Here is a 22,974-nt window from a genome sequence, read left to right on the forward strand (position 1 = left end):
TACCATGATAATAACTATCTCCTCCTCCATTGGGGTGGTGGTATAGTGGCTTATAAAGGCACTTATTGAACTTTAGATATGGAAAAGATCTGAGATCCCTGAACCAACTATTAGAAATACTTCAGTATAGCTCCCAGAAAGATTACTCCTCACATACCTTCATTCTTAGTCCATGTCTCTTGTTAAATATATATAAACCATCTCATAGTTTAGCTATTCCTCACAAGGCATTCTGCACTGAGGCACAGAAAAAGATAAGTTGCTTTACAATATCATATTTGTTTCATTTCTTCATCGCAATGCTCTGTTAAATTTGTGAATGTCAGGGTGGACTGCACCAAGAAGAAAAAGCTGATTTGCTGTTGCCCATTCAGTAATCAATAGGTTAAGTAAAGCTTATATTACTTCAGCAATTCAAAATCTATATCACCAAAATAGCCAACCCCATAGACAGCTGTTACCTACTCCATAGGAAGGGAAATTGGGTTAACTATATAGCGGCCTGAAAAGGATACTTTACTACTTCACTTACCATGAACATGTCCAGTAGTTCATTTTTGTCAATAGAACCATTTCCATCAGCATCATACAGCTTAAAATACCATTTTAATTTTTGCTCCATTTTTTCTTGCACGATTAGATTTACAGCAGCGATAAACTCCAAAAAGTCAATAAATCCATCCTATGGAAAGTAAGATGAAAAGAGAAATAAATATTTAAGAAGAATAATTGTTTTTCATTTGAGAACTCAGCATTCGTGAGCAGGGCCTTTAGTATAACTTAAATCAATCCATAAGATTTCAGCATAAAACTTTTCCCTAGTGTTTCATTTAACAAAATGTTTATAGACACAAGTGACTTTAATTTTACAATTAAGCACCTTAAGTAAATAGGCATTATTTTTTAGTGTAGTTTTAGGCTCACAGCAAAATTGAATGGAAGCTACAGAGGTTTCCTATATACTCCCTGTCCCCACACATGCATAGCCTCCCACCAGAATAGTACATTTGTTACAGTTGCTGAACCTACACTGACACACCATCATCACCCAAAGTCCATAGTTTACATTAGTGTCCACTCTTTGTATTTTACATTCTGCAAGTCTAGATATATAATGCCATGTACACACCATTATAGGATTGCATAGAGTAGTTTTGCTATCCTAAAATTCCTCTGTGCTGTGCCTATTTAATCTTCCCTAACTCCTGGCAACCATTAATCTTTTTACGGTCTCCATAGCTTTACCTTTCTAGAAAGTCATATGGTGAAAATTATATAGTATGTAGTATATAGTATGTAGCTTTTTCAGGTTGGCGTCTTTCACTTAGTAATATGCATTTAAATTTCCTCCATGTCTTTCCAGGGTTTGATAGCTCATTTCTTTTCAGCACTAAATAATACTCCATTGTCTGGATGTACCTCAGTTTATCTATCCATTCATGTCCTGCAGGACGTTTTGGTTGCTTCCAGATTTTGGCAATTATAAATAAAGTTGCTATAAATTTCTATGTGCAGATTTCTTGTGGACTTAAGTTTTTAACCCCTTTGGACAAATATCAGGGGATTTTGATGATATGTAGGAGTATGTTTAGTTTTTAAGAAACTGCCAAACTATCTTTCAAAGTAGTTGAACCATTTTACATTTCTACCAGCACTGAATGAGAGCTCCTGTTGCACCACATCCTCACTGGCATTTGGTGTTTTTAGTGTTCTGGATTTTGGCCATTCTAATAGGTGTGTAGTGGTATCTCCTTGTTTTAACTTGCAATACCCTAATAATATATGATGTTGAACACCTTTTTGTGTGCTTGTTTACCACCTGTGTTTCTTCTTTGGTGAAATATTTGGCCTATTTCTTAATCAGATTGTTTTCCTTTTTTCAATTTTTTTATTTCAATAGGTTTTTGGGGATCAGGGGGCATTTGGTTACATGAATACATTTTTTAGTGGTGATTTCTGAGATTTTGGTGCACCCATCACCTGAGCAGTGAACACTGTACCCAATGTGTAGTCTTTTATCCCTCGCCACCCCCTACCCTTTCCCCAAAGTCCAATGAATCATTCTTATACCTTTGCATCCTCATAGCTTAACTCCCACATATGAGTGAGAACAGACATTGTTTGGTTTTTCCATTTCTGAGTTACTTCACTTAGAATAATAGTCTCTACTTTTATCCAGGTTGCTGTGAATGCCATTGTTTCATTACTTTTTATGGCTGAGTAGTATTCCATGGTGTATACACACACACATACACACACACACACACACACACACACACATATATGGATAATTTTCTTTATCCACTCATTGAATGACAGGCATTTAGGCTGGTTCCATATTTTTGCATTTGCAAATTGTGCTGCCATACACATGCATGTGCAAGTATCTTTTTCATATAATGACTTCTTTTTCTCTGGGTAGATACCTAGTAGTGGGATTGCTGGATCAAACAGTAGGTCTATGTTTAGTTTTTAAGGAATCTCCACACTGTTTCACATAGTAGTTGTACTAGTTTACATTCCCACCAGCAGTGTAAAAGTGTTCCCTTTTCTCTGCATCCACACCAACATTTGTTGTTTTTTTGATTTTTTGATTATGGCCATTCTTGCAGGAGTGAGGTGATACTGCATTGTGGTTTTGATTTACATTTCCCTGATGATTAGTGATTTTAAACATTTTTCCATATGCTTGTTGGCCATGTGTATATCTTCTTTTGAGAATTGTCTATTCATGTCCTTAGCCCACTTTTTTATTATTATTATACTTTAAATTCTGGGATACATGTGCAGAAGGTGCAGGTTTCTTGCACAGGTATACACGTGCCATGGTGGTTTGCTGCACCCGTCAACCCGTCATCTACATTAGGTATTTCTCCTAATGCTATCCCTCCCCTAGCCCCCTGCCCCCCGACAGGCCCCTCCCTGTGTCCATGTGTTCTCATTGTTCAACTCCCACTTATGAGTGAGAACATGAGGTGTTTGGTTTTCTGTTCCTGTGTTAGTTTGCTAAGAATGATGGTTTCCAGCTTCATCCATGTCCCTGCAAAGGACATAACTCATTCTTTTTTATTAACCCACTTTTTGGTGGGTTTGTTTGGTTTTTTCTTGCTAATTTGTTTGAGTTCTTTGTAGATTCTCGCTATTAGTCCTTTGTCGAATGTACAGATTGTGATATTTTCTCCCACTCTATGGGTTGTCTGTAAACTCTGCTGATTATTTCTTTCGCTGTGCAGAAGCTTTTTAGTTTGATTCCTATGTATTTATTTTTGTTTTTGTTGCATTTGCTTTTGGATTCTTGATCATGAAGTCTTTGCCTAAGCCAAGGTCTAGAAGGGTTTTTCTAGTGTTATCTTCTAGAATCTTTATGGTTTCGGATCTTTGATTTAAGTCTTTGATCCATCGTGAGTTGAGACAAGGATCTAGATTTATTCTTCTACATGTGGCTTGCCAATTATCCCAGCACCATTTGTTGAATAGGGTGTTCTTTCCCCCACTTTATGTTTTTGTTTGCTTTGTCAAAGATCAGTTGGCTGTAAGTATTTGGCTTTATTTCTGGGTTCTCTACTCTGTTCAATTTGTCTATGTGCCTGTTTTTATACCAGTGCCATGCTGTTTGGTTGACTATGGCCTTATAGTATAATTTGAAGTTGGAAATATGATGTCTCTATATTTGTTCTTTCTGCTTCGTCTTGATTTAGCTATGCAGGCTTTTTTTGGTTCCATATGAATTTTAGAATTTTTTTTCTAGCTCTGTGAAAAATGGTGGTATTTTGATGGGAGTTGCATTTAATTTGAAGATTGCTTTTGGTACTATGGTCATTTTCACAATATTGATTCTACTCACCCATGAGCATGGGGTGTGTTTTCATTTGTTTGTGTCATCAATGATTTCTTTCAGCAGTGTTTTGTAGTTTTCCTCGTAGAGGTATTTCGACACCTTGGTTAGGTATATTCCTAAGTATTTAACTTTTTGCAGCTATTGTGAAAGGGGTTGAGCTCTTAACTTGATTCTCAGCTTGATCGCTGTTGGTGTATAGAAGAGCTACTGGTTTGTGTACATTAATTTTGTATCCTTAACTTTTGCTGAATTCATTTATCAGTTCTAGGAGCTTTTTGGAGGAGTCTTTAGAGTTCTTTAGGTATATGATCACATCATCAGCAAGCAGCAACAATTTGACTTTCTCTTTACTGATTTGGATTCCCTTTATTTCTTTCTCTTGTCTTATTGCTCTGGGTAGGACTTCCAGTACTAAGTTGAACAGAAGTGGTAAAAGTGGGCATCTTGTCTTATTCTCAGGGGAAATGCTTTCAACTTTTACCCATTCAGTATGATGTTGGCTGTGGGTTTGTCACAGATTACTTTTATTACCTTAAGGTATGTCCCTTCTATGCCAATTTTGCTGAGGGTTTTAATCATAAAGCGATGCTAGATTTTGTCAAATGCTTTTTCTGTGTCTATTGACATGATCATGTGATTTTTTAAATTCTGTTTATGTGGTGTATTACATTTATTAACTTATGTATGTTAAACCATCCCTGCATCCCTAATATAAAACCCACTTGATCTTGGTGCATTGTTTTTTTGATATGCTGTTGGATTCGGTTTGCTAGTATTTTATTGAGGGTTTTTGCATCTTTGTTCATCAGGGTTATTGGTCTGTGGTTTTCTTTTTTCTGTTAGGTCCTTCCTGATTTTGGTATTAGGGTGATACTGGCTTAATAGAAGGATTTAGGGAGGATTCCCTCTTTCTCTAGCTTTTGGAATAGTGTCAATAGGATTGGTACCAATTCTTTTTTGACTGTCTAATATAATTCAGCTGTGAATCCTGGACTTTTTTGTTGGCAATTTTTTTGTTACCATTTCAATCTTGCTGCTTGTTATTAGTCTGTTCATAGATTCAATATCTTCCTGATTTAATCTAGGAGGTTTGTGTATTTCCAGGACTTTATCCATTTCCTCCAGGTTTTCTATTTTATGCACATAAAGGTGTTCATAGCAGCCTTGAATGATCTTTTGTATTTCTGTGGTATCGGTTGTAATATCTCCTGTTTCATTTCTAATTGAGCTTATTTGGATCTTCTCTCTTCTTTTCTTGGTTAATCTAGTTAATGGCCTGTCAATTTTATTTATCTTTTCAAAGAACCAGCTTTTTGTTTCATATATCTTTTGTATTTTTTTTTGTTTCAATTTCATTTAGTTCTGCTCTGATCTTCATTATTTATTTTCTTCTGCTGGGTTTAGGTTTAGATTATTCATGTTTATCCAGTTCCGTGAGGTGTGACCTTATTTGTGCTCTTTCAGACTTTTTGATGTAGGCATTTAATGCTATAAACTTTCCTCTTAGCACCATTTTTGCTGTATCACAGAGGTTTTGATAGCTTGTGTCACTATTATCATTCAGTTCAAGGAATTTTTAAATTTCCATCTTAATCTCATTGTTGACCCAACAATCATTCTGAAGCAGGTTATTTAATTTCCATGTATTTGCATGGTTTTGAGGGTTCCTTTTGGAGTTGATTTCCAATTTTATTCCACTACAGTCTGAGAGAGTACTTGATATAATTTCAATTTTCTCAAATTTACTGAGACTTGTATTGTGGCCTACCATATGGTCTATCTTGGAGAATGTCCCATGTGCTGATGAATAGAATGCATATTCTATAGGTGTTGGGTAGAATGCTCTGTAAATATGTGTTAAGTCCATTTGTTCTAGGGTATAGTTCAAGTCCATTGTTTCTTTGTTGACTTTCTGTCTTAATGACCTGTGTAGTGGTATCAGTGGAGTATTAAAGTCCTCCACTATTTTTGTGTTGCCATCTATTTCATTTCTTTTTTTTTTTAATTTTTTTTATTATACTTTAAGTTTTAGGGTACATGTGCACATTGTGCAGGTTAGTTACATATGTATACATGTGCCATGCTGGTGCGCTGCACCTGCTAACTCGTCATCTAGCATTAGGTATATCTCCCGATGCTATCCCTCCCCACTCCCCCCACCCCACCACAGTCCCCAGAGTGTGATATTCCCCTTCCTGTGTCCATGTGATCTCATTGTTCAATTCCCACCTGTGAGTGAGAATATGCAGTGTTTGGTTTTTTGTTCTTGCGATAGTTTACTGAGAATGATGATTTCCAATTTCATCCATGTCCCTACAAACGACATGAACTCATCATTTTTTATGGCTGTATAGTATTCCATGGTCTATATGTGCCACATTTTCTTAATCCAGTCTATCATTGTTGGACATTTGGGTGGTTCCAAGTCTTTGCTATTGTGAATAATGCCGCAATAAACATACGTGTGCATGTGTCTTTATAGCAGCATGATTTATAGTCCTTTGGGTATATACCCAGTAATGGGATGGCTGGGTCAAATGGTATTTCCAGTTCTAGATCCCTGAGGAATCGCCACACTGACTTCCACAATGGTTGAACTAGTTTACACTCGACCAACAGTGTAAAAGTGTTCCTATTTCTCCACATCCTCTCCAGCACCTGTTGTTTCCTGACTTTTTAATGATTGCCATTCTAACTGGTGTGAGATGGTATCTCACTGTGGTTTTGATTTGCATTTCTCTGATGTCCAGTGATGATGAGCATTTTTTCATGTGTTTTTTGGCTGCATAAATGTCTTCTTTTGAGAAGTGTCTGTTCATGTCCTTCATCCACTTTTTGATGGGGTTGTTTGTTTTTTTCTTGTAAATTTGTTTGAGTTCATTGTAGATTCTGGATATTAGTCCTTTGTCAGATGCCATCCCCATAAAGCTACCAATGACTTTCTTCACAGAATTGGAAAAAACTACTTTAAAGTTCATATGGAACCAAAAAAGAGCCCGCATCGCCAAGGCAATCCTAAGCCAAAAGAACAAAGCTGGAGGCATCACACTACCTGACTTCAAACTATACTACAAGGCTACAGTAACCAAAACAGCATGGTACTGGTACCAAAACAGAGATATAGATCAATGGAACAGAACACAGCCCTCAGAAATAACGCTGCATATCTACAACTATCTGATCTTTGACAAACCTGAGAAAAACAAGCAATGGGGAGAGGATTCCCTATTTAATAAATGGTGCTGGGAAAACTGGCTAGCCATATGTAGAAAGCTGAAACTGGATCCCTTCCTTACACCTTATACAAAAATCAATTCAAGATGGATTAAAGACTTAAACGTTAGACCTAAAACCATAAAAACTCTAGAAGAAAACCTAGGCATTACCATTCAGGACATAGGCATGGGCAAGGACTTCATGTCCAAAACACCAAAAGCAATGGCAACAAAAGCCAAAATTGACAAATGGGATCTAATTAAACTAAAGAACTTCTGCACAGCAAAAGAAACTACCATCAGAGTGAACAGGCAACCTACAAAATGGGAGAAAATTTTCGCAACCTACTCATCTGACAAAGGGCTAATATTTCATTTCTTAGGTCTAGTAATAATTGTTTATAGATTTGGGAGCTCCAGGCTGGGCATAGTGGCTCACGCCTGTAATCCCAGCACTTTGGGAGGCTGAGGCAAGTGGATCACCTGAGATCAAGAGTTTGAGACCAGACTGACCAACATGGTGAAACCCTGTCTCTACTAAAAATACAAAAATTAGCCAGGCATGGTGGCAGATGCCTGTAATCCCAGCTACACGGGAGGCTGAGGCAGGAGAATCGTTTGAACCCAGGAGGCAGATGTTGCAGTGAGCTGAGATCGTGCCATTGCACTCCAGCCTGGGTGACAGAGCAAGACTCCATCTCAAAAAAAAAAAAAAAAACTGGGGAACTCCAGTGTTAGGTGAATATATATTTAGAATTGTGATATTTTCCTGTTGGACTAGTCCATTTATTACTATATAATGTTCCCCTTTGTCTTTTTTAACTGCTGTTACTTTAAAGTTTGTTTTGTCTGATATAAGAACAGCTACTCCTGCTCGCTTTTGGTGTTCATTTGCTTGGAATGTCTTTTTCCACCCCCTTACCTTAAGTTTATGTGAGTCCTTATTTGTTAGGTGAGTCTCTTGAAGGCAGCAGATAGTTGTTTGGTGAAGTCCTATTTATTCTGCCATTCTGCATCTTTTAAGTGGAGCATTTAGGCCATTTATATTCAATGTTAGTATTCAGATGTGAGGTATTATTCTATTGATTGTGCTATTTGTTGCCTGAAGGTCTGGTTTTTTTTGAGACGGAGTCTCGCTCTGTCCCCCAGGCTGGAGTGCAGTGGCGTAATCTCAGCTTACTGCAAGCTCTGCCTCCCGCGTTCACACCATTCTCCTGCCTCAGCCTCCTGAGTAGCTGGGACTACAGGTGCATGCCACTATGCCCGGCTAATTTTTGGTATTTTTAGTAGAGACGAGGTTTCACCATGTTAGCTAGGATGGTCTCGATCTCCTGACCTCACGATCTCTCTGACTCTGCCTCCCAAAGTGCTGGGATTACAGGCGTGAGCCACTATGCCTGGCCTGTTTTTTTGTTTTTTTTTTTCATTGTGTTATTGTTATATAGGTCCTGTGAGATTTATGCTTTAAGGAGGTTCTATTTTGGTTTATTTTGAGGATTTGTTTCAAGATTTAGAGCTCCTTTTAGCAGTTCTTGTAGTGCTGGCTTGGTACTGGAGAATTCTCTCAGTATTTGTTTGTCTGTAAATGACTGTATCTTTCCTTCATTTATGAAGCTAGGTTTCACTGGATACAAAATTCTTGGCTGATAATTGCTTTGTTTAAGGAGGCCAAAAATAGGACCCCAATCCCTTCTAGCTTGTAGGGTTTCTGCTGAGAAATCTGCTGTTAATCTGATAGATTTTCCTTTATAGGTTGCCTGATGCTTTTGCCTAACAGCTCTTAAGATTCTTTCATTTGTCTTGACTTTAGATAACCTGATGACTATATGCCTAGGCAATGATCTTTTTGTGAAGAATTTCCCAGGTGATCTTTGAGCCTCTTGTATTTGGATATCTAAATCTCCAGCAAGGCTGAGGAAGTTTCACTTTACTATTCCCTCAAATATGTTTTCTAAACTTTTAGATTTCTCTTCTTCCTCAGGAACCCAATTATTCTTAGGTTTCGACATTTAACATAGTCCCAAACTTCTTGGAGGTTCTGTTCATTTTTTTAATTCTTTTTTTTTTTTTTTTTTTTTGTCTCTGACTGATTGGGTTAATTCGAAAACCTTGTCTTTGAGCTCTAAAGTTCTTTCTTATGCTTATTTGATTCTATTGCTGAGACTTTCTAGTGTATTTTGCATTTCTCTAACTGGGTCCTTGATTTCCAGAAGTTGTGATTGTTTTTTATTTACGCTATCTATTTGACTGAAGAATTTTCCTTTTCCTTTCACATCCTGTATCTTTAAGTTGGTCTTCGCCTTCCTCTGGTGATTCCTTGATTAGCTTAATAATCGACCTTCTGAATTCTATTTTGCAGTTCAGAGATTTTGTCTTGTTTTGAATCCATTGCTGGTGAGCTGGTATGATCTTGGAGTCTTCTTTTGTCCTAATATCAGAATTGTTTTTCTGGTTCCTTCTCATTTGGGTAGACTATAACAGAGGGAAGATCTGAGATTCAAGGCTGCTGTTCAGATTCTTTTGTCCCGTGGGATGCTCCCTTGATGTGATGTTCTCCCCCTTCCCCTAGGAATGGAGCTTCCTGAGAGCCAAACTGTAGTAATTATTTTTGCTCTTCTGGGTCTAGTCACCTAGCAGAGCTACTGTGCTCCAGGCTGGTACTGGGGAGTATCTGCAAAGAGTCTTGTGATCTGTCTTCAGGCTTTGCAGTCGTGGATACCACCACAGTTTTTCAGCATCTCAGGGAGACTGCAGTGGTGATCTAGTTCTTTCAAAGGGTCTGTGGATTCTCTCAACTTTCCTGGTATGTACCTGTGGTAGTTCTTGGAGCAAAAGTCCATGATGTGAGTCTCCACACACTGCTCCATCCATCTGAGCAGGAGCTGCAAGCTAGTCCTGCCCCTCTCCACCATCCTAATCCAGATTGTCTTCTTATTGTTGAGTTTTAGGAGTTCTTTTTGTATTCTGGATAACGACCCTTCATCAGCTATGTTTTTTGCAAATATTTTCTCCCAGTTGGTGGCTTGTCTTTTCATTCTCTGAAAATGTCTTTTGCAGAGCAGAAGTTTTTAATTTTGATAAACTCCAGCTTATTATTTTTCATGAGTTATGCCTTTAGCATTGTATCGAAAACATCATTACCAAACCCAATGTCATCTAGATTTTCTCCTAAGTTATATTTTAGGAGTTTCATAGTTTTGCATTTTATATTTAGGTCTCTGATTCATTTTGAGTAAATTTTTGTGAAAGATGTAAGGTCTTTGTCTAGATGCTTTTCTTTGCACGTGGATGTTTCATTGTTTCAGCACCATTTGTTGAAAAGACTGTCTTTTCTCCACTGTATTGCCTTTTTTCTTTGTCAATGATTAGTTGACTAGATATATGTGGGTCTATTTCTGGCCCTCTATTCCATCATATTGATTGATGTAACTATTCTTTCAGAAATACCACATTGTCTCAATTACTATACTTTTATGGTAAGTCTTGAAGTCAGGTAGTTTCAGTCCCCCAAATTTGTTCTTCTCCTTCAATATTATATTGGCGATTCTGGGTCTTCTGCCTCTCCATATAACATTAGAATCAATTTGTCAATATTTACAAAGTAACTTGCTAGGATTTTGATTTGAATTTCATTGAATCTATTGGGATCAATTTGGGAAGAAGTGACACCTTGACAATACTGAGTCTCCCTTTCCATGAATATAGAATCTCTCTCCTTTTATTTAGTTCTTTGATTTCTTTTATCAGAGTTTTGTAGTTTTCCTCATATAGATTTTGTACAGATTTTGTTAGATTTATACCTAATAATTTCATTTGAGGGTGCCAATGTAAATGGTAATATGTTAACTCCACTTATTTATTGCTGGTATATAGGAAAGTGATGACTGATGACTTTTGTATAAAAAACTTTGTGTCTGAAACCTTGCTAAAATCTCATATTAGTTCTAGGAGGTTTGTTTTTTGTTTTTGGTTTTGGTTTTGGTTTTGTGGTCAATTCTTTTGAGTCTTCCGAAGTTGAATATCACGTTATTTGCAAAGACAGTTTTATTTTCTCCTTCCCAAACAGTTTAAATTTTATATCCTTTTCTTGTCTTAATGCAGTAGCTAGGACTTCCAGTAAAATGTTGAAAAGCAGTGACGAGAGGGGACATCCTTGCCTTGTTTCTGATCTTAGTGGGAAAGCTCCTAGTTTCTTACCATTAAGTATAAGGCTTACTGTCAAGTTTTTGTAGATATTCTTTATCAAGTTGAGATTAACTACCTTTTTAGAGAGAATGTTTACTTCTTACGCCAAAGAAACAAACATAAAATGCCATGATAGAAGGCTGAATCCTCACCACTGAACTTCTTCAATGCCTTTCTTCTTCTGAATTTCTTCAGATTTTGTCCTCTTCTGAAGACAAAGTACCAATTTTTAATAGAAGGAAAACATATCAAGCAGACAAATTTTATATTCCTTTTAATAGGAACTGGTTGATATTTTTGGACTGCTAAATTCCAGGTTAGGGTTTAAGTGCACAGTTTTAGGTATGAATCAAAATTAATGAGGCTCTTTTTCTATAAAGATTTTGTCGTATTCATCAGTCTTGGAGAAGATTATTTAAGGACTGCAAGTTTAGGTAGTGTCCCTTATCCTGTTTTTTTTATTGGTAAAACATTTTCAGTTGAAACAGCAACAATCTGTGTCACTCTTTAGAATCGTATGCTTCAAACCTGGCATACGTAAATGTTCAACTGTTTTAGGAAAGGTGGCCAGCTCTAGGGAGGCATGTGACTCATTCTTTGCTATTTTCCCATGTGAGTTCTGATGCTAACGGTGGCATATCCAGCACAAGAAAACATGCTGCAGGCTGTAGTCTTCCTGGAGTATTTGTGATGCCAGGGCCTGTTTACAAAACCGGGATGTGACATAAAGTAAACCACTGCTCCCCGGAAATAAAGAGCGTTAGATTTATCAGTCTGTAAAGTGTTACATGTTTGACTGAGTCTCAAGCTTTTGTGAATAGTTTCACGAAGTCTATAAGAAAAGCAACTGAGAAACAACCAATAGTTCTGAATTGGGAAGCAAAGGCTATTTGGCTTTTTAAAAGTTTTAAAAAATAAGATTACCACAATATTTCAGATGTTGGAAGCTAATACGGTAATCACTGTAGCATTGTTTTCTAAACTTATTATACTTTTATTTTCTACACTGTGGATGTTTTACTTTTACAGTCAGAAAGTGATAAGAAAACATTTCAAAGTCATTTTACTACATTTAGTATTAGATTTTTGTGTTTTACAACTTAGACCTCTTTACCCCATCACTAACTCTGATACTTCTTACAAGAGATAAGATTTCTTCTAACAGATAGGATTCTATTTGAATGGGTCTCCTAAAAGAAATTTGTTCAAATACACAAAACCTAACTGATTTTATCTTTTCGCTGCTTGCCTTTCCTACTGCTCACTGCCACTTCACTTTATTAATCCCTAGCAGAGCTATGACTGAGACAAGCGAAATATGTTATTATAGGGTTGAAATTTATTTAAGATGACAACGAGGTATCGTATCTCCAGATTCGGCAGGACATGACCATTATTTTTCAGAAACAGGTCTGGAAGTGTGGATGAAATAAGCTGAATGGACAGTATCCAACCAGAGGTACATTTACTCCCAGGCCTTCCTCCAGGGTCTTTAGGGTTGACCAATCAATTCAGCAGTCTCCTGGACAGTTATTGTGTGAATTTACCAAAGAGTCACAAGAGCATCCTCCCTGCAAGCCTGGCTTGTTATTAAGTTGATCCTCCAGAGTTTCCATAAAAGCCTTTTATTTGATGATGGTCTGTTTCACTTTACAAGTTCCACTTCAGTGACTGCATTTTTCAATGTCACCTGCATGATGAATGGCAAAAGGCTAAATAGAGCAATGTTGCCCTTAGAACATTTGATATTTTATTTTTAGGTACAGTACATGGGTGGTCCTAATATCTTTCAATTCAGGCTTTAAGAGCTCTGGGCAAGCCCTTACCATGAGATGCACATAAATATTTTCACTGTATGGTTTTTAAATGAACAACCTGGTTAATCAAACCTTTCTACTTAGACAAGGGCATCCTCTTTCAAAAACTTTTGTAAGCAAAACATTTTGTGTTTTCATTTCAGTATTCTGTCATGCACCCAGGCAAGTTAATCTTTACAATTTACAGCCAATTCTTCTGTTCCATTATCTTTCTGTTAAGATTTTGTAGAAATTTGCATTGGTGAAATGACTTTGGCAAATGTGATTTAATGGCTTGTGTTAGTGTTGGAGGGGGTTTAGGGTACATACTTATTCTATGAATCAGGAGGAAAAAAATTATTGTTTTCAGTTAATCTATGGATTTCAAGGGCTGGAGAGGGGGATAATTATCACTGCAAAGGTGAGGAGATGTCCCTGCAAATGTGACTAAGAAGGATGCAATAGAGAAAGCCCAAAGGTTTTCTTTGGGGTGATCCAAGGAAACAGTTTTTTTTCTTCCTTTTTTTTTTTTTTTTTTTTTTGAGACAGTCTCGCTCTGTCACCCAGGCTGGAGTGCAGTGGTGCAATCTGGCCTCCCGAGTTCATGCCATTCTCCTGCTCAGCCTCCCGAGTAACTGGGACTACAGGCGCCCACCACCACGCCCAGGTAATTTTTTGTATTTTTAGTAGAGACGGGGTTTCACCGTGTTAGCCAGGATGGTCTCAATCTCCTGACCTCGTGATCCGCCCACCTCGGCCTCCCAAAGTGCTGGGATTGCAGGCTTGAGCCACCGCGCCCGGCCGGGAACACTCTTAAGCTCACGTTTCCGTAGCTGAACTTCAGGAGTCCCCTGACACACAGAACTGTTTGGAAATGACGAATTCTTATTGGCCTGAGCCTGAGTGGGGTTCATAAATTCCTTGCATGAGAATCATATAGGGGATAATGAAACATGCAGATTCCTAGACCTCCCACCAAAAAAAAAAAAAAAAAAAAAAACAGCATCAAAGCTCCTTGGGATATAGTCCAAGAGTCTGCATTTTAAAATGCTCCCCAGATAAGTCTTATATATCCTAAGATTGGAGAACCATGGACCTAAGCTGTTTTTCTAATCCACACCTTTCTCTGTAGGCAATTTTATCATCTAGCCATCTCTCCAAGTGGCTACTGTAGTTGTGATTTATTCCAATGTAAATTTATGTAACCTTATTAAAACTAATTTGAAAAATTATGACCCATATGGCTCAGTCTCAAAATGATATATGCTATAACAATAAAGTCCAGCAGGCCGGGCACAGTGGCTCACGCCTGTAATCCCAGCACTTTGGGAGGCTGAGGCGGGTGGATCACCTGAAGTTGGGAGTTCAAGACCAGCCTGACCAACATGGAGAAAGCCCATCTCTACTAAACATACAGAATTAGCCGGGCGTGGCGGCGCATGCCTGTAATCCCAGCTACTTGGGAAGCTGAGGCAGGAAAAATGGCTTGAACCTGGGAGGCAGAGGTTGCAGTGAGCCGAGATCACGCCATTGCACTCCAGCCTGGGCCACAAGGAAAAAAAAAAAAAAATCTCAAAAAAAAAAAAAAAAGAAGAAGAAGAAGTCCAGCAATCAAACATTAATTTCAAAATAATGGAAGGCATTTGCTTGCATTTCTGGAATACATATGAGTTGCAAGAAATTTTAAGGATTTCTTCACAACACCCCCTTCCTCTCTCATCTGCTTCTCCACATATGTCATACTCTTCCATTTCCTAATCTTTCACTGCCAGCCCTAGCATGAGAACATTTTATCCTTTTACTCCACCAATTTTTCTTATAATTCTACATCACAAAATTGTAAAGAATCTATTTGGCAATGGCAGAATCCCCCTTTGAAACTGAGGAAGGAGAAGAAATTAAGAGCTCGCAAAGCCAGAACCCATTCTACCAATTCTAGTGAGGCTCAGGAAAGGAGAGTTTGGAAGCATGCATATAAAATATAAAATAATTTTAACCCCAACATGTTTATTGATGTATATATCATGTTCTGGAGTGGATTCCAGGGAAAAGTTTAATGGGGGGCTAAGGGAGGAGGTGTCAGGATATGAAAGCATAACAGCTTCTCAGGCCCCTAAGGGAGTTTGGCTCCATTATATATTGTGAATCGTTTCATAAGGGAGAGAGGAAAGAAATAAAAACTATATGGAGACTTCAAATTTAAGGTTTCTTCTGGTTCCTAAAACCTATGGAAGGTCAACATCACTAATCTTCAGAGAAATGCAAATCAAAACCACAGTGAGATATCATCTCATACCAGTCAGAATGCCTATTATTAAAAAGTTAAAAAACAGTAGAGGCTGGTGAGGCTGCAGAGAAGAAGGAACATTTATATACTGTTGGTGGGAATGTAAATTAGTTCAGCCACTACGGAAAGCAGTTTGGAGATTTCTCAAAGACCTTAAAACAGAGCTACAATTTGACCCAGCAATCCCATTACTGGGTATATACCCAAAGGATTATAAATCATTATACTATAAAGACACATGCACACTCATGTTTACTGCAGCACTATTCACAATAGCAAAGACTTGGAACCAACCCAAATGCCCATCAATAATAGATGGGATAAAGAAAACGTTGTACATATACACCATGGAATACTATACAGCCATAAAAAATGAGCTCATGTCCTTTGCAGGGACATGGATGAATCTGGAAACCATCATCTTCAGCAAACTAACACAGGAACAGAAAACCAAACACTGCATGTTCTCACTCATAAGTGGGAGCTGAACAATGAGAACACATGGTCACAGGGAGGGGAACATCACACACCAGGGCCTGCTGGGGGGTGGGTGGCAAGGGGAGGGAAAGCATTAGGACAAATACATAATGCATTCAGGGCTGAAAACCTAGATGACGGGTTGATGGATGCAGACAACCACCATGCCACATGTATACCTATGTAACAAACCTGCATGCTTTGCACATGTATACCAGGACTTAAAATATAATTTTTAAAAAGTCAAAAAACAATAGATCCCGCCGAGGCTGCAGAGAAGAAGGAACATTTATATACTGTTGGTGGGGATGTAAATTAGTTCAGCCACTACAGAAAGCAGTTTGGAGATTTCTCAAACAACTTAAAACAGAGCTACCATTTGACCCAGCAATCCCATTACTGGGTATATATCCTAAAAGAAAACAAATCATTCTACCAAAAAGACGTATGCACTTGTAAGTTCACCACAGCACTACTCACAATAGCAAAGACAAGGAATCAACCTAGGTGCCCATCAACAGTGGACTGGATAAAGAAAATGTGGTACATGTACACCATGAAATACTATGCAGCCGAAAAACAGAACAAAATCATGTCTTTTGCAGCAACATGGATGAAGCTGGAGGCCACTATCCTAAGGAAATTAACACAGGGACAGAAAAGCAAATACCACATATTCTCACTTATGTTCTTGATCTTTTTTTTTTTTTTTTTTTTTTTTGAGACTGAGTCTCCCTCTTTCACCCAGGCCTGAGTGCAGTGGCGCTATCTCAGCTCACTGCAAGCTCCGCCTCCCGGGTTCACGCCATTCTCCTGCCTCAGCCTCCCGAGTAGCTGGGACTACAGGTGCCCGCCACCACGCCCGGCTAATTTTTTGTATTTTTAGTAGAGACGGGGTTTCACCGTGTTAGCCAGGACGGTCTCGATCTCCTGACCTCGTGATCTGCCCGCCTCGGCCTCCCAAAGTGCTGGGATTACAGGCATGAGTCACCACACCTGGCCTGTTCTTGCTTTTAAGTAGGAGCTAAACATTGGGTACTCATGGACATAAACATGGCAACAATAGAAACTGGGGACTACTGGTTGGGGAAGGAGAGGAAGGGAGCAGGGGTTGAAAAACTACCTATTGGGTACTATAATCACTATCTGGATGATGGGATCAGTAGTATTCAAAACCTCAGCATCATGCAAAATACCCAGATAACAAACCTGTACTCCTGAATTTAAAATGAAAATTGAAAAAAAAATAAAAAATAAAAAATATAAGCACATTTTTATATCTATAAAGAAAGCATAAAGGCCGGGTGCGGTGGCTCATGCCTGTAATCCCAGCACTTTGGGAGGCCGAGGAAGGCAGATCATGAGGTTAGGAAATGGAGACCATCCTGGCTAAAGTGGTGAAACCACGTCTCTACTGAAAACAGAAAAAAAAAAATTAGCTAGGCATGGTGGCATGCACCTGTAGTCCCAGCTACTTGGGAGGCTGAGGCAGGAGAATCGCTTGAACCTGGGAGGCAGAGGTTACAGTGAGCCAAGATTGCGCCACTGCACTCCAGCCTGGGCAACAGGGCAAGACTCCGTCTCAAAAAAAACAAAAACAACAAAAAAAGAAAGCATAAAATTATGTATGGGAGGAGGAGCCAAGATGGCCGAATAGGAACAGCTCCCAGCGTGAGCGACGCAGAAGACGGTGATTTCTGCATTTCCATCTGAGGTACCAGGTTCATCTCACTAGGGAGTGCCAGACAGTGGGCGCAGGCCAGTGGGTGCGCGCACCGTGCGCGAGCCGAAGCAGGGCGAGGCATTGCCTCACCTGGGAAGCGCAAGGGGTCAGGGAGTTCCCTTTCCGAGTCAAAGAAAGGGGTGACGGACGCACCTGGAAAATCGGGTCACTCCCACCCGAATATTGAGCTTTTCAGACCGGCTTAAAAAACGGCGCACCACAAGACTGTATCCCACACCTGGCTCGGAGGGTCCTACGCCCACGGAGTCTCGCTGATTGCTAGCACAGCAGTCCGAGATCAAACTGCAAGGCGGCAGCAAGGCTGGGGGAGGGGCGCCCGCCATTGCCCAGGCTTGCTTAGGTAAACAAAGCAGCCTGGAAGCTCGAACTGGGTGGAGCCCACCACAGCTCAAGAAGGCCTGCCTGCCTCTGTAGGCTCCACCTCTGGGGGCAGGGCACAGACAAACAAAAAGACAGCAGTAACCTCTGCAGACTTCAATGTCCCTGTCTGACAGCTTTGAAGAGAGCAGTGGTTCTCCCAGCACGCAGCTGGAGATCTGAGAACAGGCAGACTGCCTCCTCAAGTGGGTCCCTGACCCCTGACCCCCGAGCAGCCTAACTGGGAGGCACCCCCCAGCAGGGGCACACTGACACCTCACACGGCAGGGTATTCCAACAGACCTGCAGCTGAGGGTCCTGTCTGTTAGAAGGAAAACTAACAAACAGAAAGGACATCCACACCGAAAACCATCTGTACATCACCAGCATCAAAGACCAAAAGTAGATAAAACCACAAAGATGGGGAAAAAACAGAACAGAAAAACTGGAAACTCTAAAACGCAGAGCGCCTCTCCTCCTCCAAAGGAACGCAGTTCCTCACCAGCAACGGAACAAAGCTGGATGGAGAATGATTTTGACGAGCTGAGAGAAGAAGGCTTCAGACGATCAAATTACTCTGAGCTACGGGAGGATATTCAAACCAAAGGCAAAGAAGTTGAAAACTTTGAAAAAAATTTAGACGAATGTATAACTAGAATAACCAATACAGAGAAGTGCTTAAAGGAGCTGATGGAGCTGAAAACCAAGGCTCGAGAACTACGTGAAGAATGCAGAAGCCTCAGGAGCCGATGCGATCAACTGGAAGAAAGGGTATCAGCAATGGAAGATGAAATGAATGAAATGAAGCGAGAAGGGAAGTTTAGAGAAAAAAGAATAAAAAGAAATGAGCAAAGCCTCCAAGAAATATGGGACTATGTGAAAAGACCAAATCTACGTCTGATTGGTGTACCTGAAAGTGATGTGGAGAATGGAACCAAGTTGGAAAACACTCTGCAGGATATTATCCAGGAGAACTTCCCCAATCTAGCAAGGCAGGCCAACGTTCAGATTCAGGAAATACAGAGAACGCCACAAAGATACTCCTCGAGAAGAGCAACTCCAAGACACATAATTGTCAGATTCACCAAAGTTGAAATGAAGGAAAAAATGTTAAGGGCAGCCAGAGAGAAAGGTCGGGTTACCCTCAAAGGGAAGCCCATCAGACTAACAGCGGATCTCTCGGCAGAAACCCTACAAGCAAGAAGAGAGTGGGGGCCAATATTCAACATTCTTAAAGAAAAGAATTTTCAACCCAGAATTTCATATCCAGCCAAACTAAGCTTCATAAGTGAAGGAGAAATAAAATACTTTACAGACAAGCAAGTGCTGACCGATTTTGTCACCACCAGGCCTGCCCTAAAAGAGCTCCTGAAGGAAGCGCTAAACATGGAAAGGAACAACCGGTACCAGCCGCTGCAAAATCATGACAAAATGTAAAGACCATCGAGACTAGGAAGAAACTGCATCAACTAACGAGCAAAATCACCAGCTAACATCGTAATGACAGGATCAAATTCACACATAACAATATTAACTTTAAATGTAAATGGACTAAATTCTCCAATTAAAAGACACAGACTGGCAAGTTGGATAAAGAGTCAAGACCCATCAGTGTGCTGTATTCAGGAAACCCATCTCACGTGCAGAGACACACATAGGCTCAAAATAAAAGGATGGAGGAAGATCTACCAAGCAAATGGAAAACAAAAAAAAGGCAGGGGTTGCAATCCTAGTCTCTGATAAAACAGACTTTAAACCAACAAAGATCAAAAGAGACAAAGAAGGCCATTACATAATGGTAAAGGGATCAATTCAACAAGAGGAGCTAACTATCCTAAATATATATGCAACCAATACAGGAGCACCCAGATTCATAAAGCAAGTCCTGAGTGACCTACAAAGAGACTTAGACTCCCACACATTAATAATGGGAGACTTTAACACCCCACTGTCAACATTAGACAGATCAACGAGACAGAAAGTCAACAAGGATACCCAGGAATTGAACTCAGCTCTGCACCAAGCGGACCTAATAGACATCTACAGAACTCTCCACCCCAAATCAACAGAATATACATTTTTTTCAGCGCCACACCACACCTATTCCAAAATTGACCACATACTTGGAAGTAAAGCTCTCCTCAGCAAATGTAAAATAACAGAGATCATAACAAACTATCTCTCAGACCACAGTGCAATCAAACTAGAACTCAGGATTAAGAATCTCACTCAAAGCCGCTCAACTACATGGAAACTGAACAACCTGCTCCTGAATGACTACTGGGTACATAACGAAATGAAGGCAGAAATAAAGATGTTCTTTGAAACCAATGAGAACAAAGACACAACATACCAGAATCTCTGGGACGCATTCAAAGCAGTGTGTAGAGGGAAATTTATAGCACTAAATGCCCACAAGAGAAAGCAGGAAAGATCCAAAATTGACACCCTAACATCACAATTAAAAGAACTAGAAAAGCAAGAGCAAACACATTCAAAAGCTAGCAGAAGGCAAGAAATAACTAAAATCAGAGCACAACTGAAGGAAATAGAGACACAAAAAACCCTTCAAAAAATTAATGAATCCAGGAGCTGGTTCTTTGAAAGGATCAACAAAATTGATAGACCGCTAGCAAGACTAATAAAGAAAAAAAGAGAGAAGAATCAAATAGACACAATAAAAAATGATAAAGGGGATATCACCACTGATCCCACAGAAATACAAACTACCATCAGAGACTACTACAAACACCTCTATGCAAATAAACTAGAAAATCTAGAAGAAATGGATACATTCCTCGACACATACACTCTCCCAAGACTAAACCAGGAAGAAGTTGAATCTCTGAATAGACCAATAACAGGAGCTGAAATTGTGGCAATAATCAATAGTTTACCAACCAAAAAGAGTCCAGGACCAGATGGATTCACAGCCGAATTCTACCAGAGGTACAAGGAGGAACTGGTACCATTCCTTCTGAAACTATTCCAATCAATAGAAAAAGAGGGAATCCTCCCGAACTCATTTTATGAGGCCAGCATCATTCTGATACCAAAGCTGGGCAGAGACACAACCAAAAAAGAGAATTTTAGACCAATATCCTTGATGAACATTGATGCAAAAATCCTCAATAAAATACTGGCAAACCGAATCCAGCAGCACATCAAAAAGCTTATCCACCATGATCAAGTGGGCTTCATCCCTGGGATGCAAGGCTGGTTCAATATACGCAAATCAATAAATGTAATCCAGCATATAAACAGAGCCAAAGACAAAAACCACATGATTATCTCAATAGATGCAGAAAAAGCCTTTGACAAAATTCAACAACCCTTCATGCTAAAAACTCTCAATAAATTAGGTATTGATGGGACGTATTTCAAAATAATAAGAGCTATCTATGACAAACCCACAGCCAATATCATACTGAATGGGCAAAAACTGGAAGCATTCCCTTTGAAAACTGGCACAAGACAGGGATGCCCTCTCTCACCACTCCTATTCAACATAGTGTTGGAAGTTCTGGCCAGGGCAATCAGGCAGGAGAAGGAAATAAAGGGTATTCAATTAGGAAAAGAGGAAGTCAAATTGTCCCTGTTTGCAGACGACATGATTGTTTATCTAGAAAACCCCATCATCTCAGCCCAAAATCTCCTTAAGCTGATAAGCAACTTCAGCAAAGTCTCAGGATACAAAATCAATGTACAAAAATCACAAGCATTCCTATACACCAACAACAGACAAACAGAGAGCCAAATCATGAGTGAACTCCCATTCACAATTGCTTCAAAGAGAATAAAATACCTAGGAATCCAACTTACAAGGGATGTGAAGGACCTCTTCAAGGAGAACTACAAACCACTGCTCAAGGAAATAAAAGAGGATACAAACAAATGGAAGAACATTCCATGCTCATGGGTAGGAAGAATCAATATTGTGAAAATGGCCATACTGCCCAAGGTAATTTACAGATTCAATGCCATCCCCATCAAGCTACCAATGACTTTCTTCACAGAATTGGAAAAAACTACTTTAAAGTTCATATGGAACCAAAAAAGAGCCCGCATCGCCAAGTCAATCCTAAGCCAAAAGAACAAAGCTGGAGGCATCACACTACCTGACTTCAAACTATACTACAAGGCTACAGTAACCAAAACAGCATGGTACTGGTACCAAAACAGAGATATAGATCAATGGAACAGAACAGAGCCCTCAGAAATAACGCCACTTACCTACAACTATCTGATCTTTGACAAACCTGAGAAAAACAAGCAATGGGGAAAGGATTCCCTATTTAATAAATGGTTCTGGGAAAACTGGCTAGCCATATGTAGACAGCTGAAACTGGATCCCTTCCTTACACCTTATACAAAAATCAATTCAAGATGGATTAAAGATTTAAACGTTAGACCTCAAACCATAAAAACCCTAGAAGAAAACCTAGGCATTACCATTCAGGACATAGGCGTGGGCAAGGACTTCATGTCCAAAACACCAAAAGCAATGGCAACAAAAGCCAAAATTGACAAATGGGATCTAATTAAACTAAAGAGCTTCTGCACAGCAAAAGAAACTACCATCAGAGTGAACAGGCAACCTACAACGTGGGAGAAAATTTTCGCATCCTACTCATCTGACAAAGGGCTAATATCAAGAATCTACAATGAACTCAAACAAATTTACAAGAAAAAAACAAACAAACCCATCAAAAAGTGGGCGAGGGACATGAACAGACACTTCTCAAAAGAAGACATTTATGCAGCCAAAAAACACATGAAAAAATGCTCATCATCACTGGCCATCAGAGAAATGCAAATCAAAACCACTATGAGATATCATCTCACACCAGTTAGAATGGCAATCATTAAAAAGTCAGGAAACAACAGGTGCTGGAGAGGATGTGGAGAAATAGGAACACTTTTACACTGTTGGTGGGACTGTAAACTAGTTCAACCATTGTGGAAGTCAGTGTGGCGATTCCTCAGGGATCTAGAACTAGAAATACCATTTGACCCAGCCATCCCATTACTGGGTATATACCCAAATGACTATAAATCATGCTGCTATAAAGACA

At 39.4% G+C, this 22,974-nt stretch overlaps 1 protein-coding gene across 2 annotated transcripts in view; it reads right to left on the bottom strand.

The window, feature by feature from the left end:
* The window catches only part of GUCA1C (guanylate cyclase activator 1C), a 53,868-nt gene that overhangs the window by 12,293 nt on the left and 18,601 nt on the right, over positions 1 to 22,974 (bottom strand). For both annotated transcript variants that reach the window (XM_003309923.4, XM_054680865.2), the window contains exon 2: positions 533 to 682. In XM_003309923.4, the coding sequence (XP_003309971.1) occupies positions 533 to 682 (150 nt within the window). The remainder of the gene's footprint in view (positions 1 to 532; positions 683 to 22,974) is intronic.

Source organism: Pan troglodytes, chromosome 2, assembly GCF_028858775.2.
Source record: "Pan troglodytes isolate AG18354 chromosome 2, NHGRI_mPanTro3-v2.0_pri, whole genome shotgun sequence".
Classification (NCBI taxonomy): domain Eukaryota; kingdom Metazoa; phylum Chordata; class Mammalia; order Primates; family Hominidae; genus Pan; species Pan troglodytes.